General features: G+C 44.5%; 1 protein-coding gene across 2 annotated transcripts in view; it reads left to right on the top strand.

Moving 5' to 3' along the window:
* Positions 1-15,953, top strand: part of SYNDIG1 (synapse differentiation inducing 1) — a 68,943-nt gene that overhangs the window by 4,303 nt on the left and 48,687 nt on the right. For both annotated transcript variants that reach the window (XR_014317113.1, XM_082755942.1), the window contains exon 2: positions 8,859-9,428. Coding sequence is in view for 1 of the 2 variants with exons in the window: in XM_082755942.1 (XP_082612068.1) it covers positions 8,949-9,428 (480 nt within the window). In the remaining variant the exon portion in view is untranslated. The remainder of the gene's footprint in view (positions 1-8,858; positions 9,429-15,953) is intronic.

Raw genomic sequence — 15,953 nt, 5'->3', positions numbered from 1 at the left:
CAAGTAAATGATGACACGCAGTGAAACAAGTAGTTAGCTGTGTGCAAGTTTTCGCTCTTCAAAGCATGGATCATGGTTAAATCCACAAAAACTATTGCTCTGGCCTCAAACTTGGCATGATAAGTGCGGGTCTGAGCTGAAGTTTTCCCCACAGGCTAGAGCAACTCTTGGTCAGAGGCTGGGAGTGCTCTCCACTGCATGCAGGAAAGTCATGGGACTCTGTCTGGATCAAGTTTTTCTCAGTGAGGGCACTCAGTACAATTAAGAATGCAATTATACACCCCAGAGAACAGCCGCATTCACTTGCTTTGAAAGCAAAAGGCAGCACAATTTTCTGCTCTTGGAGTTGGCAAACAGATCCTTCAGCCTGACCACTCTGCTGAAGGTAGTGACCTGAGTTATTTATTGCGTGTAGCTCTACTTATGGTCTCGTGAAGGTCAGCTTTATTGGGCTGGACTTAATTGAGGAGGTTTGCAACACAGCTTTATGGGATGGCTGGAAGGAGAGGAAACGTCAGCTTGGCCATCTGTCGGGAGAGGTAGGGCTTTTGTAGCAGGAATCGCTCCTCATGCCTCAGTCTGCCCAGTGTGAAGTAGTGTGGGGGTGGCTCAGAGGGGTGTCATGAGGATGGATTTGGGGTTGTCAGATGGTCCCATTCTGCAGTACTGGGGACCTCTGAGCAGCAGTGCTGCAAAGTACCCAGCGATGTAAGCTGGCACAAAGGTATCCTTTGCTCTGCAAGCTCCTGGATGGCCAGGCTCGGAGAGGAGGCTACAGATTTGCAGCCAGGAGAGATGGAGGAGGTGTGAGAGGAGTGTGCACCAGGCATGTGTGCAAGAGGCTCCGGTCATGCGGAGGTGCAGAGTTAGGACAGGGTCCACTGGTTTTTACAGGTTCACGCTGAACTCGCCAGCTGCTTGGTCAAAGACTGATTCATAGCATTCATGTGTCCGGATGTGGTTCGGTAGCTGATAATAGCTTTCTGACACTGAGCTTTCCCCGATTACTTTGGTGAAATGAATTTCTTGCTTAAAGAGGCACAGAGCCTGATTTTTGACTGTTTTCACTTTGCAAAGTAATTGTCATAAGTTGTGCAGATGGCAAGGTATTTTTATACTGGCGCCTTCCACAACAGAGAGGGTTATTTACATTACAGCCAGGTGCTGTTATTCAGGTCAGTTATTTATTAGCTGGAAAGTGCAGTTCTGTCATCGAATGAAAAAAAGTTGTGAATTTGGACTGAGCTCAATAAATCGTTGAGGCTGTCAAAACTGGTCGGGAAGGAGGATGGCTAGAAAAGCCTGAATGTGTCATCTTTTATTGGAGACAACTTGAGGCAAATTGAACTAAAAGCAAGTTCGATTAAAAATAAATAAATGAAACATTATATTTAATTTTGGCTAATACCAGAGGCTCCCATCTGCTTGAAAAGAAATATTTTCTTGCAGGGGGAACATTTTACATTTTAGGCCAACACGAGGTAATTCCACCTGTTTCCCCTCTGTTCTTTGGTTCAGCTGCTGAATCAAGCAATCAATTATTCAGGCAGACCTAATATGCATATTGTAATTGTTTCCACATTTAAATATACCTCCGGACAGGCAATCAAGAGACCTGGATTTTATTTCCAGCTCTGCTACTGTGTTTGACGTGACCTTGGGCATCTCATTGCACCCTGACTCCCTCCTTTTTAGGGCAGGACAGGCCTGTGCCTCACAGTGGATTTGCTGCATATTGGTAATACTAAAATAGCACGGAGGTCTTTTTACTTCTACTGCTGGCAATTAAACATTTAGCTATCACTAATGCATGCATACCTAATTCTCCCAGTGTGAGTTAGTTGCATAGCTTTATGAAACTCCCTGTAGTTTACTTAATAGGTCAAAAGGAATTTCAGCTGTTGAAGTAGCAGCATTTCCTTAAAACAAAAACTATTATAATGAGCCTGGCTAAATCAATAAAGAAAAATACAAGGGGAAAAGGTTTTTTTTTTTTTTTTTCCTTCCTTTCCTTAAATATTTTACTTTGGTATCAGCTCTCCAGATCCATGGTGATTTCTCTCAAGCAAAAAGTCTGTATCTGCTGCTGTAATTTCTAGATGTCGGAAATACCTTAAACGATGTTGAAGCCTATGCAGTATGCATCAAATAAATAAATAAATAAATAAATAAATAAAAGCAAACAACAACAACAACAACAAAAAAACACACACCTGAAAGATTGCACTAGGAAACCTGTAGCCTTCAAACCTCTCCATGTGGTTTTTATCAGGCTGCAGGTCTCACTATTTGCAGCTCTTAAAGAAAGCTTTCTACCCTCTCCTTTCTCTGTTGGGCAACATAGGAAGTAGCATCAAACCCAACAGAACTTTGTGGACTTCAGTAGTCATGAGGCAGCAGCAGTTTCTGCTGGTGGCACAGGTCAGCAAAGTGTGGTTATCGTCCCTTTTGCCACGCAGGAACTAGGTTTGGAGTCACTGAGGGGTTAGCAGGAAGGTGCGGGAGCAGTGGTGTCTTCTTGGGAGCAGGGGATACAGGTGAGAATCTGCTAGGAACAGGGAGATTTGGATAGTAGGGTAACTCAGGTTGAAGGAAACACAGGTAGACTCTAGTCCTACCTCTGTCTCAAAGCAGGGTTAACTCTGGGGTCACTAGTTTCTCAGATCTTCATCCAGTTGGGTCTTAAAAATCTCCAAGACTGTACAACCTTCATTTTCCCATGCTTGACTCTCTTCTTGGGGAAAAGGTTGGTCCTTATATCCAGGAAAGGCTCGTGCAGAGTCATATTTGAGCTGATGCTGTTTCTCCTGGCCAGGCAAGACCTTGAAGTTGTGGTTCTGCCCAGATAAATGTCTTTCTGATCCGTTGCGGAAAAAGGTCTGGGGCTTTTCTGTATTAGTCTCATTTTCCAGAGGTAACAAAGCTGGTTGTTCACACAGATCTTTTGGCACCTGGCAGGGGGCTGCCAAAGGCTGAAACAACCTGAGGCTGTTCTAGAGCTGCATGGAGGGGAGAGCCCCATGGAGGCAAGAGGACAACAGTATCCACTGGGTTACAGAAGAAAGAAGGAGCTTTGGGATGGTGGACACTATCAGAGCTAGCTGGCACTCCCTGTCTGACAGAGCCTGTGGCATGGTGTTTAGTTTTTCTCTCCTTACCCTCTCTGCAGCTTGCATTTTTCTGCCTGACACCCTTTGCTTAATTAGTTTGTCAGCCACTGTCATCAGAGGAGCCTGCAGAACACCCAGCAGAGCACAGCCTTCACTGCAGTTACCGTAGCTGGGCTCTGCTGTGACACAAGTGATAGCTTAATAAACCACAGCTTTGCAGATGAGATATCCTGGCACAGGTTACAGCTTCTTATTAAAATAAGAAAGAAGGAGAGAGGGAAAAAAAAATAAAAGCAAGAAATTGAGAAAAAATGAAGGTTTAAATAATGAATAACTCCACTTTTAGTACCAGAGACCTGGGTAAAAATTTCTAATCCCCAAGGAAAAAAATAGATTGAAATTTGATCTAGTATTTGTCAATAGCTTGAACTTGGTTTTCCCTTCTGGTTCCAGCCTCAAGTCTGAAAGTGCAGAATTATTTCTGGTTAGCCTGAGCACCAGTGAGTGATTTGTGGGGAGAAATTCAAACCGTGTGAAGACAAATGAAACCTGAATCAAACCAGTTAAATTAACTCTGCATCTTGGAGCAGATTGAACAGCTCTCTTATTTAAAGGGCTCTGATGAGTTTCATTTTCCTGACAGCATCATTTTGAGGCCTCGCTGAGGTCCTAGACAATGAGAGTGGCTCTCTTTTTGCTTTGAGTGTTGGCTCCCTGCGGAGAAGACATCCTCTGATTGCCTCAGGTTGTCTATCAGAGGATGTCTGCTCAGTCGCGCTGCCATCCGGGATCCTCCAGACTGCAGGTTGGCCTGGAAATTGGGGCACTCTTCATTTTAGCACCTGCCTGTAAGATGTGAACATGTGAGCCTGGAGCAGGTCAGGCCAGGAAAAGCCCGTAATGAAAGGCTGGTGACTGATAAGCCTCTCCTCCAAGGAGTCCCTGCAGGCAGAGTACAGGCTGAGTCTTTTGCCCCTAAGCATCTTTCACAACCACGTGCCCTTGTTCCATGCTCCTCCAGATGAACCTGGAGGACTCACAACACTTTCTTCACTTATCTGAAAGTTAATATTAAGCTGAAAGGGTCTCACCTGTGGATTGCAGGTGTACTGTTACTCTACAGAGAGACTGCCTGCCTGTTCTATGCACCTTGCATAACTGCAATTAACTTCTCCCAAGAAATATTGTCAGATGCCTGGAGTAGGTGAAATGAATTCCAGACCATAAGTCTAATTCTCCTACCAACACCAGGATAACAGCAGGCAACAAAGGCCTTGGAAGTGTGATTTAACTCTCTTCATCCAGTAGTTCAGGAGTGAAAAGCCCAGAAAAGGTTCTCTTTTATCAGTGAAGACATGAGATTTCATTTGTGGCTAGCAACACTTAATCCTGCTTTCTTATTGATGAAGAATCTCTGGGCACCTCAACAGTTTCTCAGTTTCCCCAGACAGACATTGACCTTGTTTTGGCTGTGCATCAAAATGCACTGGCAATCAAGGTGTTATTGATTTAAACCTAATGGCCAGCCACTCAGGAATTTCACCTGGAAAAGAAAAATCAATGCCACATTATTATTATTATTATTATTATTATTATTATTAATATTATTATTATTATTATTATTATTATTATTATTATTATTATTATTATTATCTATTAAGGTAGTATAATGGAAAGGCACAAGAATCTCACCATTTCCTCACCATTAAACCACACACTTGCAGGGCTGAGACATTGGGTCAAGCTCTGGAAAGGTAGCCAACCAGCTACGGATTAAAGTGACAGTGTTCCTTGATTGCATGCTGCCATCCCCATCTCTCTTTGCTGACCTTCCCCGAGGCATATGTAAGCTGAACAGCTAGGCAGGGCCCCGGAGAGGATGCCTTGAGCAATGCATTAGCCCTCTTACTGGAGGGGCTCTGTGCAGGAAGGATGTTTCCTGTCTTGTCCTTGCCTCATTTCAGATGTTTTCTTTCTCTCCTCCCCCATCCCAAGGGGAAAGTGTCACTCAGAATCTGCAAGATTGGCTTACAAGACTGGTTTAGATGCGCAGCAGGTAGGCACTGGCCAGATAGATGTTCAGATCCGTGGTAGGACTAAGCAAACACCACCTGCTCTGTCCTGTTTAGTAAACAAGGCAGGCCTGGATCCACCTTGTCATCCACAAGCTGAATGGTCCAACATCAGCTCTGTCCATACCATTAAAGTCTCTTACGTGCCCAAACGAGATGGTTCTGCCCTTTGTGCCTCTCAGGAACATCCATGGTGCTTATTTACTGCTGGTTGGGTATTGCATGGGAGAGGGCACAGGCTGAAGCCAGGCTGTTGGGTGTGCTAACGCTTTGGTGGTGTGGGTGATGAGGGAGCCTCTAACGTAGCTGCCTTTAGGTCCGTGGGATGGTGGAGATATCAGCTGTAGAATCCCAAAGGTATTGTAAGCAGTCCTGGTTCAGGACTTTACAGAATCATATCTGTTGGTACTCCAAAGGCGTTGGAGCCAAATTACCTTTTCCAGTGCTGTTGAGTCTCCATCTTCCTTTTAATCACCCAATTGGAAAGACAACTGGGAATGTGATTGGAAATGGAGCAAGGGGTGGCTTGGGACAGTCCTAAATCCTGACAACAGCAACATCCCTTTGACTTCCTGAAGTGTTCCTGGGTCTCACATCACTTGGGCATGCTGAAGTATTTTTCCCTGTGGCCTCTCTTTACTTTTCTTCTCTTCTTCCTGAGGAGTGTGGAAAGGACCAAAGGATGGCTTTTGTTTCCAGTGACTTTGGACTGTTGCCATGTAAGACAGCTTTAAAGAGGTGGGAGTGAACCTCCCTCATAATCCAACCTTTTCAAAATGACCTCTCCAAATTACATGAGGAACATATATCAGTCTGCATAGCAGCCAGACCTGGTGTCACTGTGTGTGCAGAGCCTCATTTGCACCAATTCAAAGCTAGCATTTTCCATGAAGACAGTATAGCTGTCAATGAAATGCCTGGGGTGAGACCTGCATTTCCAGAGCCAAGCATTATCTGGATGATACACGAGTGTAGAGGCAACATGAAGGGAATCTGACAGTGCAGCTCAAAGGCATGAGATAAAGCTGCTTTCAAATGGCATTTTCCCAAGTGCTACTCAAACCAGACAATACACATTTGTTGGAATGATGTGAGTGCACCAAGAAGCAAGGCCTGGCCCACGTTTTGCTGCAGCCATTGATGCAGTGACCAAATTATTGACCTCTTCATTTGTTTCTCTGGGAGGGTATCTATTTGGTTTGTAGATCTTCTTCCCATTCCTGCTACATCTGTGGCAGAATTGTAGAGTATTTCTGCTGACCATCTCTGTTTGCTCTGGACTAATGCCAGAGCTACGAATGCCTCTGAGACAGTTTGCAGTTTTGGGTGAAATCTCTCTGACTTCAGTGGGGTCAAGAGTTTATGTCACATGTCAGGGAGCCTCACACGTTTTTCAAGCTGGTTCAGGGGGAACTGAGCAAAGCCTTGTGACAACTTACTCATTAACCGCTGAGTTTTTCTCAGCTCCTGCCTCTGGTGATGTGCTTTCCTTTTGTTTCTCTGGGAGGGGAGGGTGGAAGAAGGGGAATGATTATATGCAAACAGTAAGATAACAGAACAATCCCTTTAGCAAATGACCCCACCAAACCTGGATAAAGCAGCAGGTATTCCCCAACTCAACTCGTGTCAGGATCTCACCATGCCTCTGGAGTCTGAACAATGAAATTGGGACTGCTCAGTAGCCTACAGGAGACTGTGCATGTTGGCACTGTTCCATGGGGCCATGGTGCTTGCAGAGCAGTCAATGGAACATGATATTTCTGCAAGGATCAGTCCTAAGGCACATGTGTGACTTGTTGGCCTCCCCATCTACTCTTGCCTTGCTTCCTACAAAAGCAGCTTGACCTTACATCACCATTCCCACGCTGAAACAAGATGTTACTCAGTGTTAACCCTACTGTAAGTGGAGAGAGAGCAAGGTCCTCTGTTCATTTAGCACAGATGTAGTTACATATGGAAAGGAGTTTTCCTTGGAAAGACAGAGCACCTGCTCTCAGTCTTATCTGCTGCAATGGGATTTAGGTCTTTCCTTTGGTGAAACTGAGTCCAAGCTTCCAAACTAATTTGCAAATCGTTTTTATTTTGCCAGCACATTCCCCGGGTTTAGGGCTGAGAGAAGTGCAGCGTAAATTCCACAGGATCCCACCATAATATATTCTCACTTGTGCAGCTTTCCTGACAGCTCATTTAGAACAAATTCTGAACTATTTGCCAACACATTAAAATGGGTTTTCTACATGTTAAAACAAGTGCTTTCTTGCACATTAAATGAGTTTCTTGCTTCATTCCTAGTGTAAGAACAGAAGACCAGATCTTAGGGGTTTCAATATCTCTTGTAAGCCAAAAGGGAGACTGAAAACATTTGAAGCCTAAAATTTTATAGAGGAAATACATTTAGTCTTTTGCTAGCCATTGCTCTGCTAGAAGATCTCTGATATAAAGGGGAAATAGAGAGAAAGCATCAAGTGAAAATAGTATATATGTATGTTTGTTTGCACATGCAATTCTTGTTTTCCTCCAAGCAGCACTTTGGGGACAGGTAATCCTACCTTAACTATTTAACAAATGTATTTGAACCGTAAAAAGTGTATTTGAAGGCAGAAGGATCTCTGTGATTCCTATGGTTGGGCCCAGAAACAAAATCCTGAGCTCATTGCAGCCGTGATGTGTACAACCATATTTCAAAAAGCTTTCTTTTTTTTCTTTGGCTGCACCTGAGCAGAAGAGGTGTCCTGGTGAGAAAGTATTTGGGCTGGGGAAAAGTACTTTTAGCCTTCTGAGCTATCCCTTTGATTTCTTATACCTTTGTGGAAGCCACACAAAACAGAGCCAGGTTGGGGGGGCGATGAGACAGACGACAGTTGTTCTGTGCAAAGGATGTGACCAGGTCGTGGGGCTCAAGCAGTTGTGTCCCTGTTTGGTGAATCAGGATGGGGCTGCTCATGCTGACCAGCCTTGTCACAGCCCTTTGATCTGTCACTACGGGGCACTCTCAGAGGCATTGGAAGAATTGGAAGAATTCGCCTTCAGGTGTTTTTTTTTTTTTTTTTTTTTTTTCTTCATTCAATTTAAGGAGAGCTGTTTCTTTTTTGCTTCAGCTGTGTTTTCAAAGCACTTGCCAAAGGTGAAGGGTAGCCACAGAGACTGACAGCTGAGCACACCAGCTGCCTGCCCTTCATAATTGCAGCTTTCCAAAAACTGAAAACGGTTCTTTTATCTTTTATCTTTGTTTGGTTTTGGTGTGTGTGTGTGTGTGTTTTTAAACCTCACTTATCAGAACCTTTAGAGGAAGGGGACTTTATCCTCAGAATGACAGTGGCATATGGGTGGGGATGGAGGGGACATCATTGCCCTTCTCTGACAGGGCTCATCATTACTAAGACATCTCAGGAAGTTCTCTGTGACCGCAACTATCTTCTGTTCCTGTTCACCTCATGGCTTTTTTGTTATTGGTGGATTTTGTTATTGCTGGATTTGTTTTGTTTTGTTTTATTATTTGTTTTGTTTTTTATTTATTATCTTTCCAAGTGGAGATATATTTGGAAAGCTAGGTGCATGCACACATGAGGCTGTATTTCCTCATGAGATCGTACTGAAGACAAGCTGATTTGTGTGCCTTCATACGCCATTCACTGCTTCTATCCTCATCTTGGTGTCTATTTCCTTTCTTCTTCAGGAAAATGGGGGCCACTGCCCCAGTGTGACCCATCTGTAAGGTACAACAAAACACAGACCGCCCGCCCTGCTCCCTCAGACACCTCCCAGTATGGATGGCTTGATTGAGCAAAACAGTGTGCTGATGCACAATAAGATTGCCGAAGCCGGGAAAAGGAATGGTTTAATTAACACAAGGAACTTGGTAGCAGAGAGCCGAGATGGCCTGATCTCCGTGTACCCAACCCCGCAGTATCAGAGCCACCGAGCGGGGAGCCTTTCCTCTCCGAGCTGCCTGGAGAATGGCAGGAGTGACCCCGTGCAGCAGCTCCTGGATCCCAACATGCTGCAGCAGACGGTGGAGTCCCACTACCGGCCCAACATCATCCTCTACTCGGAGAACGTGTTGCGCTCGTGGGGTGAGAGCATCGGCTCGGAGTGCTGCGAAACCACCTTCATCGAGGACCGCTCCCCCACCAAGGACAGCCTGGAGTACCCGGACAGCAAGTTCATCGACCTCTCGGCAGATGACATCAAGATTCACACCCTCTCCTACGATGTGGAGGAGGAGGAGGATTTCCAGGAGCTAGAGGTCAGATGTCACTTGGGATCCTTGGGGAAGGCTTGGGGTGGGGGAGAACATAATGGGCTTAAGTGCACAGCTTCTGAGTCCTGGTCTTCTTGGGATCAGAGGTATTGCTCTCTCCTCCACCCAGGACAGCAAGCATTTACTCATCTTTATTTGCTGGGTAAAGTCCCAACTCTGTGGATATTCCCAGTGAATGGGCTGGTCACAGACCAAAGAAAACCCATGCGCATTTGCTGGTAAGGCTGGGGCCAGAAGCACCTGTCCACAGCTTGTCTTACTCAACATCATCTCTTACTTTCTCCTGACCTGAGCTGGGTATAAAGCTGGTTGTTTGTCTTACTAGCTCAAACATGAAACGTGCCTCTTTGTGAAAACAAAACCAGGAGTCTTTGGGTTTCTAGACACAATGAATCCCATGCATTTGAAAAAGGTTTTTTTTCTGATGGAATGAAACACTTCATTACACCCCAAATGTAATGTTTTCTTTCACTAGGTTCCCGTGCTTCATTGATTGCTCACACTAAAGTAACATACATTTTATTCTCCAAATGGGGTACTCTATGGAAATCAACGTCATTCTTTCGTAAATGATGCATTTTTAACTTTAGAAAATCTTTACCTATTTGGCTGAAACCAGCTGCCCAAAGGTAGCATAGTTTTTTACTGGCCAGTGCATGTGAGAATGGAGGGTGTTCACGATGCTGCTAATTACAAAACTTTTCCAGCATTGATCATAGACTCCTAAGCTAGCAAAGACCGTTTGTCAGCCTGGAGCAAAGGCATAGCTTCAATCTGAATGCCCAAGATGAGATAAGGAGATTATTTTCTCATGTTCTCTCTTGCAGGGGTTTTCTCCATTGAGACCTAACAAGTCCTAAAACTTCTATTTTCACCTCCTGTAATACCAGTAATACCAGTGACTGTTTTATTCTCCTTTCTCTCTGTATTGCTAAGGTATGGGGAGAGAGGTGTTTTTCCCGGTGTGTGCCAGCAATGTAGTATTCAGTAGCTCCACAGGGAGACAAGAAGTTTCTCTCCAGGGCCCGTGATGGTGCTAGCTCAAATCACACCCTTCTGCAGCATTTCAAAGGGGCTGTGGGAAACCTCATTTAAAAATAAAAATAATTAAAAAAAATCATAATAAAAGGCCTAGATGCCGCTTTTTTGCCCTAGATTCTCTCATGCAGCAGTTGTGATGCAAGTGACTGCAGCAGGCAGTAATTGCCTAATGGTGTTATTGACACATCTGGCCTGACATTGAGGCAGAAAAAAATAAAAGACCTCATGTCAATCCAGCAAGGCTTTCTTTAGCTAGAATGGGCTAAAAAAAGACCAGGGAAATATGCACAACAACAACAACAACAAAATACTTTGTACCAAGAATATTTTGCTATTTCTTGGTGGGATTTTTAAAGTGCCTTTGCAATGTAGGGCATCTCATCCATTGGCACCACAGGAGCTTGGATCAGCTTTGCACAGAAAACACTTGTTGCTAGAAAACCACCTGTAAAACTGGAGATCTGGGGAAAGGGACTTCACGCTCCTCCTCCTCAGATCTCCAGGGGAGAAAGGAGAGAGTTTACATCCCCATGCCTTTGCAAATGTTTGTAACATGCTGTAACAGTGTGTGCATCATTTTCCCAGGGTTCTCCTTCCTGTCTTTCTGTGTAACTGTGCTCATAAACAAAGAGGTGTAAGGATGCTCTTCCCTGGGCTTAATTAGTACAGAGGTTTGCTGGAGATATAACTGCATGTGCTGAGACTCCAGGAATGGAAGAAAGTATTTGAGGACAGCAGTCACCAAGAGGAGGAATGAAACATACTAGATCCTTAACTACATTAAAAAAAATTGCTTATCTGTCCAAATGAGAAATACAGCATCTGAATCATGCAGCATGAGTCTGTCCCAGTAGAAAGCTTTTTTCCCCACCAGTTACAGACAAGAAGAAAATGCATTTTTAAATTACTAATACACCCAAAGTAGGGTTGAAAGGTTTAGCAGAAGGACTGGGAGCAAAAGTTAGGAGAAGAGCAAGAGAGGATAACATAGGAGAGGTCCAATCTTCTGCTTCCACATTGAGGAAGACCTTTCTGGCCTTGCTCAGATCTCTCTGGCACTGCCAGTGTTAGTGCAAAGCACCTGCCTCAGGGTCTTCAGGTCTGGATATTTAGTTCCTTGGAAACATGGAAAAATCTAACTCATCCTCTTGTAATGAGCCCCACCATGTAATACTTACCTGGAGTCTGTGGACACATGCCAGGAACAGCTTTTATGCACCCAGCTGGTCAGTGTGTTTCTGCCAATGTTTAGTTTTTGATGACAGTCAGGCTTTTGACGAGCAGAAAGGTTGTTGTTTTCTTGCAGAAAACCTTACCACAGCCAAATGTTCTGGGAAAAGCCAGCTGTTCTGACTGATTGACAGCAATGTGGTTTCGGTATGAAGAGTTGACCCAGCCAGGCTGCAAGGGTTGCTGCTCTGCTGCCTGTTGTCCCCTTCAGGATGGGTTTCACCAGATCATCAATGTCTTCAACAGCTTGACTACAAGGAGGCATCTTCTTCCTTCTTCAGGTGTAGGGACTCTGAAAAATCCTGGGAGATGTAGCGGAGGATCAGAATATGTCCAAAGCAGGGGTCCTGGCATTCACTGCAACAATTCAGTCGTATTTAACTTTGGCATTTCTTTACCAGCAGTGTGTCTCAGGTCCTAGCATAATGTTATATGGAAATCACAATTTTCTGGAGGGAAAAACATCTCTGCAACAGCTCTCATTAGCATATCCAGCCCCACTTTGCTCCAGCAATTACCAGCCATGAAAGCAGAAGGCTGTGCATTCTGTCAAAGCTTTAAACTTCTCCTTTCTGTGCCCATCCCTGAAATCAAACGATTCCCTATTTAGGTATCTCTGGAACCCTTATAAATATCTTATGAGTTCTTTATGCCACAACTAATGGACAGACAACTTGTCAAATGTGGTGCCAGTGAAATATTACATGCGTTCCTAGCTGAAATACCCTCCTGTTAGAGTTCATGTGTAAATGCAGTGCCATCCAGAAACATCATTTGTCATATTACACTCCTGCTACTCTTCCTCCTAGCCCCTAGATAGATGGCTTATTTAGAGGAATCCAAGCTATTGATGGCAGAAAATTGAATTATTCATATGTGTCGCATAAAAGAATACATCTGAGTTCTCTCTTAAAACCTTTTTTCCCAGCAAAGTCTGACACAGTCTCTGCAAAGCGAAATAAATAGAATGTTCTGGGGAGTAAAAGAAGAAAAGAAATGTAGTGCTTTCAAGCTAAAACTTCCTTTTTTTTTTTTTTTTTTTCCTTTTTTCTTCTTCCTATGAATTGCTGGATGCTGCTGTGAAAACCCATCCCTTTGACACGAGCATAGAAGTGTAGAGAGAGAAGGTGGATCCTAAGCCATGTCCTGTTCCATCTTACTGCTCTGCACAGCATGCCCAAGCACCTCCCTTCTCTGTCTCTTCTGCAATGTGAAGAGAAGGCCATGGAGGGGGGTTATGCAAGGGAGCCCCCTGATGTGAATGTCTTCTCATAATGCTGCCAGCTTGCAGGGACTTGGACTATCCTGCATCATGAGAAGAGATGAGCTGTTGCATCCTGAGCCTCCCCTGGGACCAGATATCCAGAAAGTGTGTTTGGACACCCCCTGGGGAGGTGTCCACCCCCTGGAGAAGAACTCTGGAAGGACTGCACAAAATTGAGTCTCAAAACGGTGGTAGATGTGTTTCAGTGTAAAGAAATGGAAACTAATACATTTACAGAAAAATATAATCTAATCTATGTGGACTCACTGCTAAGCTTCTAACTGTGAGCTGCAGCTCAGGAAAGAAACTGAGAAGAAATCACTTGTCAGTTCTCTGAAATTTCAGGGCACAGTGTGCAGGTCAAGCCAATAAGACAAGAAAATATTGGATGTCATAAAGAACACTGAGGACAAGACAGGGCACCGGCAGCATTTTGCTGCTGTATAAAATCTCACTGCAATCCACTATCTACATAGCATTTGTATTCTTCTTAATGATGTAGTGGAGATAGAAAAGGGTAACAAAAAATGATTAAGAGGAAGCTGCAGCCTCCTTACGGAAAGCGGTGAGAAAAGCTGGGGCTCTCCATTTTGTAGGGTAGAAAGCTGAGGGGTGTATGAACCTCCTGGATGCACAAGATCATGAAGGTGAAGGATAAAGTGAATGCAGACCTGCTGCTCAGCAAACCTGCAATAGTAGAAGTTGGGGAAACTTGAGAGAAACTTGAGAGAACTGTTGAGAGATTGCCTTAACACAGATATCTTAAAATTGTTCTTCACATACAGGGCAGTGAACACTTGGTGAACCTGCTGTCACAGGAGGTAGTGGTGGAACAGCAAGTTCAGAAACGATTAGACTGATTTATGGACAAGGGATCCATAAAAAGCTATTAAAAGCAATTGGCACAGCTTTTCTTTCTAATATCTTTCACACAACAGTTGTGGATGCTGGGAGAGCACAAGGGATGGGCTGCAAAGTGTCCAGGTTTATGTGAGCTCCCTGCACAGCAATGTCCTGCTGCTTCTGTCAGGGGCAGAGCACAGGACTCAATGGACCTGACCCCATAGGACATGCTTTATGCCCCCGTGTTCCTTCACAGGCACATTATTAACAGGTTACACGAGGGATTACACTTCATTTGCATGTGATTTATTTTCTTCCCTTAGAGGAGAGGCCACTGGAGTCTGGAGGTACGGAGCCCTGCCAAGGGATATTAACCTTTATTAGGCAGCCCTTGGTGAGGGGAGCATGGCTGAGAAGTCACGTCCAGCAGTCTCCAAGTGCCCTTCTATGAATCTTGCTAACGGCAGCCTTTTCCCAGTGCAATTCTCTTTCTCATCATCACTTCCCTGAGTTGCTGGACTGACACTGTACAGGCCTCCAGCCCCTAAGCAGCAGGAGCTGTGGGTGAGCTGCAAGCTGTCATTAGCAGAAGGCGGGGATGGGGCACACATCTCTGAGGAGCAGAGCACTAAGAAAGCTGTGTCAGCTGCAAAGCAAAAAGAGGACAGCTGTGGAGGGTCACTTCCTCCCTAGCTTGAGCCGTGCAATGTTACTTTTTCTGTTAAAGTGCCACGCATGTGCCTTCCCGATGAACTCAGGGGGGTTCTGGATGGAAGCCCCTGTCACTCACACAAAGATCAGGGATATTTACTTCATGGCTGTTATTACTGCTCTCCAAAAGAAGGAGTGTGATTTAGGAGGCGATGGCAGCTGGGCTGGTCCTGTATGGATTTGTTTATGGCTTTCTGCAGTAATCCCCTTCCAGAGGCAGTGTGTTGAATATAAGTTACTGAAGAGCTATAGACAGACTGGCTGTGGGTGTCTAGAGAGCACCACAAGGTAGTTGAACAAAATTCAGGAGGAAGAATGGGCTTGGACACCTGCACCAAGGTGTTTTGTTTTGTTTTGTTTTGTTTTGTTTTTTTCTTTCTTCCCTGTAACATTTTGGCATTGTGAAGGGATTTATAAAAAGCTTTCTAAGCAAGGAGAGACACCTGCAAGCCCATCCTGGAAGGCTGCCTGCTTGACTGGCAAGGCATTATAGACCAGGAGTTGAGGGAGCAAAAGGAATTTGCACCAGGTCAGGGTTAGTGGACAACAGAATATTTAAATACCTTTAAAATTGAATGAAAGGACGTGGAAAACTCAAAATGGTAAAAATAAATGAATTAACAAACCCGCAAATAAATAAGTAAATAAATAATACACTGACATGCCAAGGAATCCATGATGGCAACAGGCTTTAGAGACATTACTCATTAAGAAAGCATCAGCCAGGTGATGCCCAGTGACAAGCAAGTGCATTGAGGAAGAACGGTGATAAACCACAGCCCTTGGTGGGAGAGCTACCTCCCAGCATGCTGCCTTCACCATCTGCTGCAGTGAGGCCAACTCAGACTGCTTGCAGAAGAGCAAAGGGATGGAGAGCACTGGTCAGAATAGGGCCTCATGTTTAACCACATTACCAAACCAGGCATTGCGAGGAGGGAAACAGAGCACACATTATCTTACAGTTGGTTTCCTGAAAATCCATCAAAGGTTGCTAGCAGCTGTGGTTCACAGCAGACCTCCTTGTCTGACTTCACCAGTGTGACCAGCATTTAGCTGCTGGAAGGGACTACGTGACCATCAAGTCCAGACTATGTCACAGGCAGCCCATGGCAGGCTGCCTGGAGAGCCTTTGTTCGCTCGTAATGTCTCAGCTGAGGTAAAGCACATAGCTTTTAGGGATAGCTAGCTTCAATTTAAAAAAAAGGTCTTTGTGTAATAGAAAATCCATTACAACTGCAGAAAAGTGTTCATCACCATCTCTGTTAAAAATCTGCACCTTGTGTCTGCTCTTCCTCTGTTCCACTTTCAGTCACTGGGGTTTCTTATGATTTTCTGCCAAACAACAGAGCTGTCTGATCAGAAATTATCTACTCACAGAGGCACTTAGAGATTGTGATGAAATTGCATCTTAAAGTTATCTT

This window comes from Aythya marila, assembly GCF_965140915.1.
Source record: "Aythya marila genome assembly, chromosome: 3".
Taxonomy (NCBI): domain Eukaryota; kingdom Metazoa; phylum Chordata; class Aves; order Anseriformes; family Anatidae; genus Aythya; species Aythya marila.
Note: the sequence above shows the minus strand (reverse complement) of the source record. Positions and strands in the feature narration are given on the sequence as shown.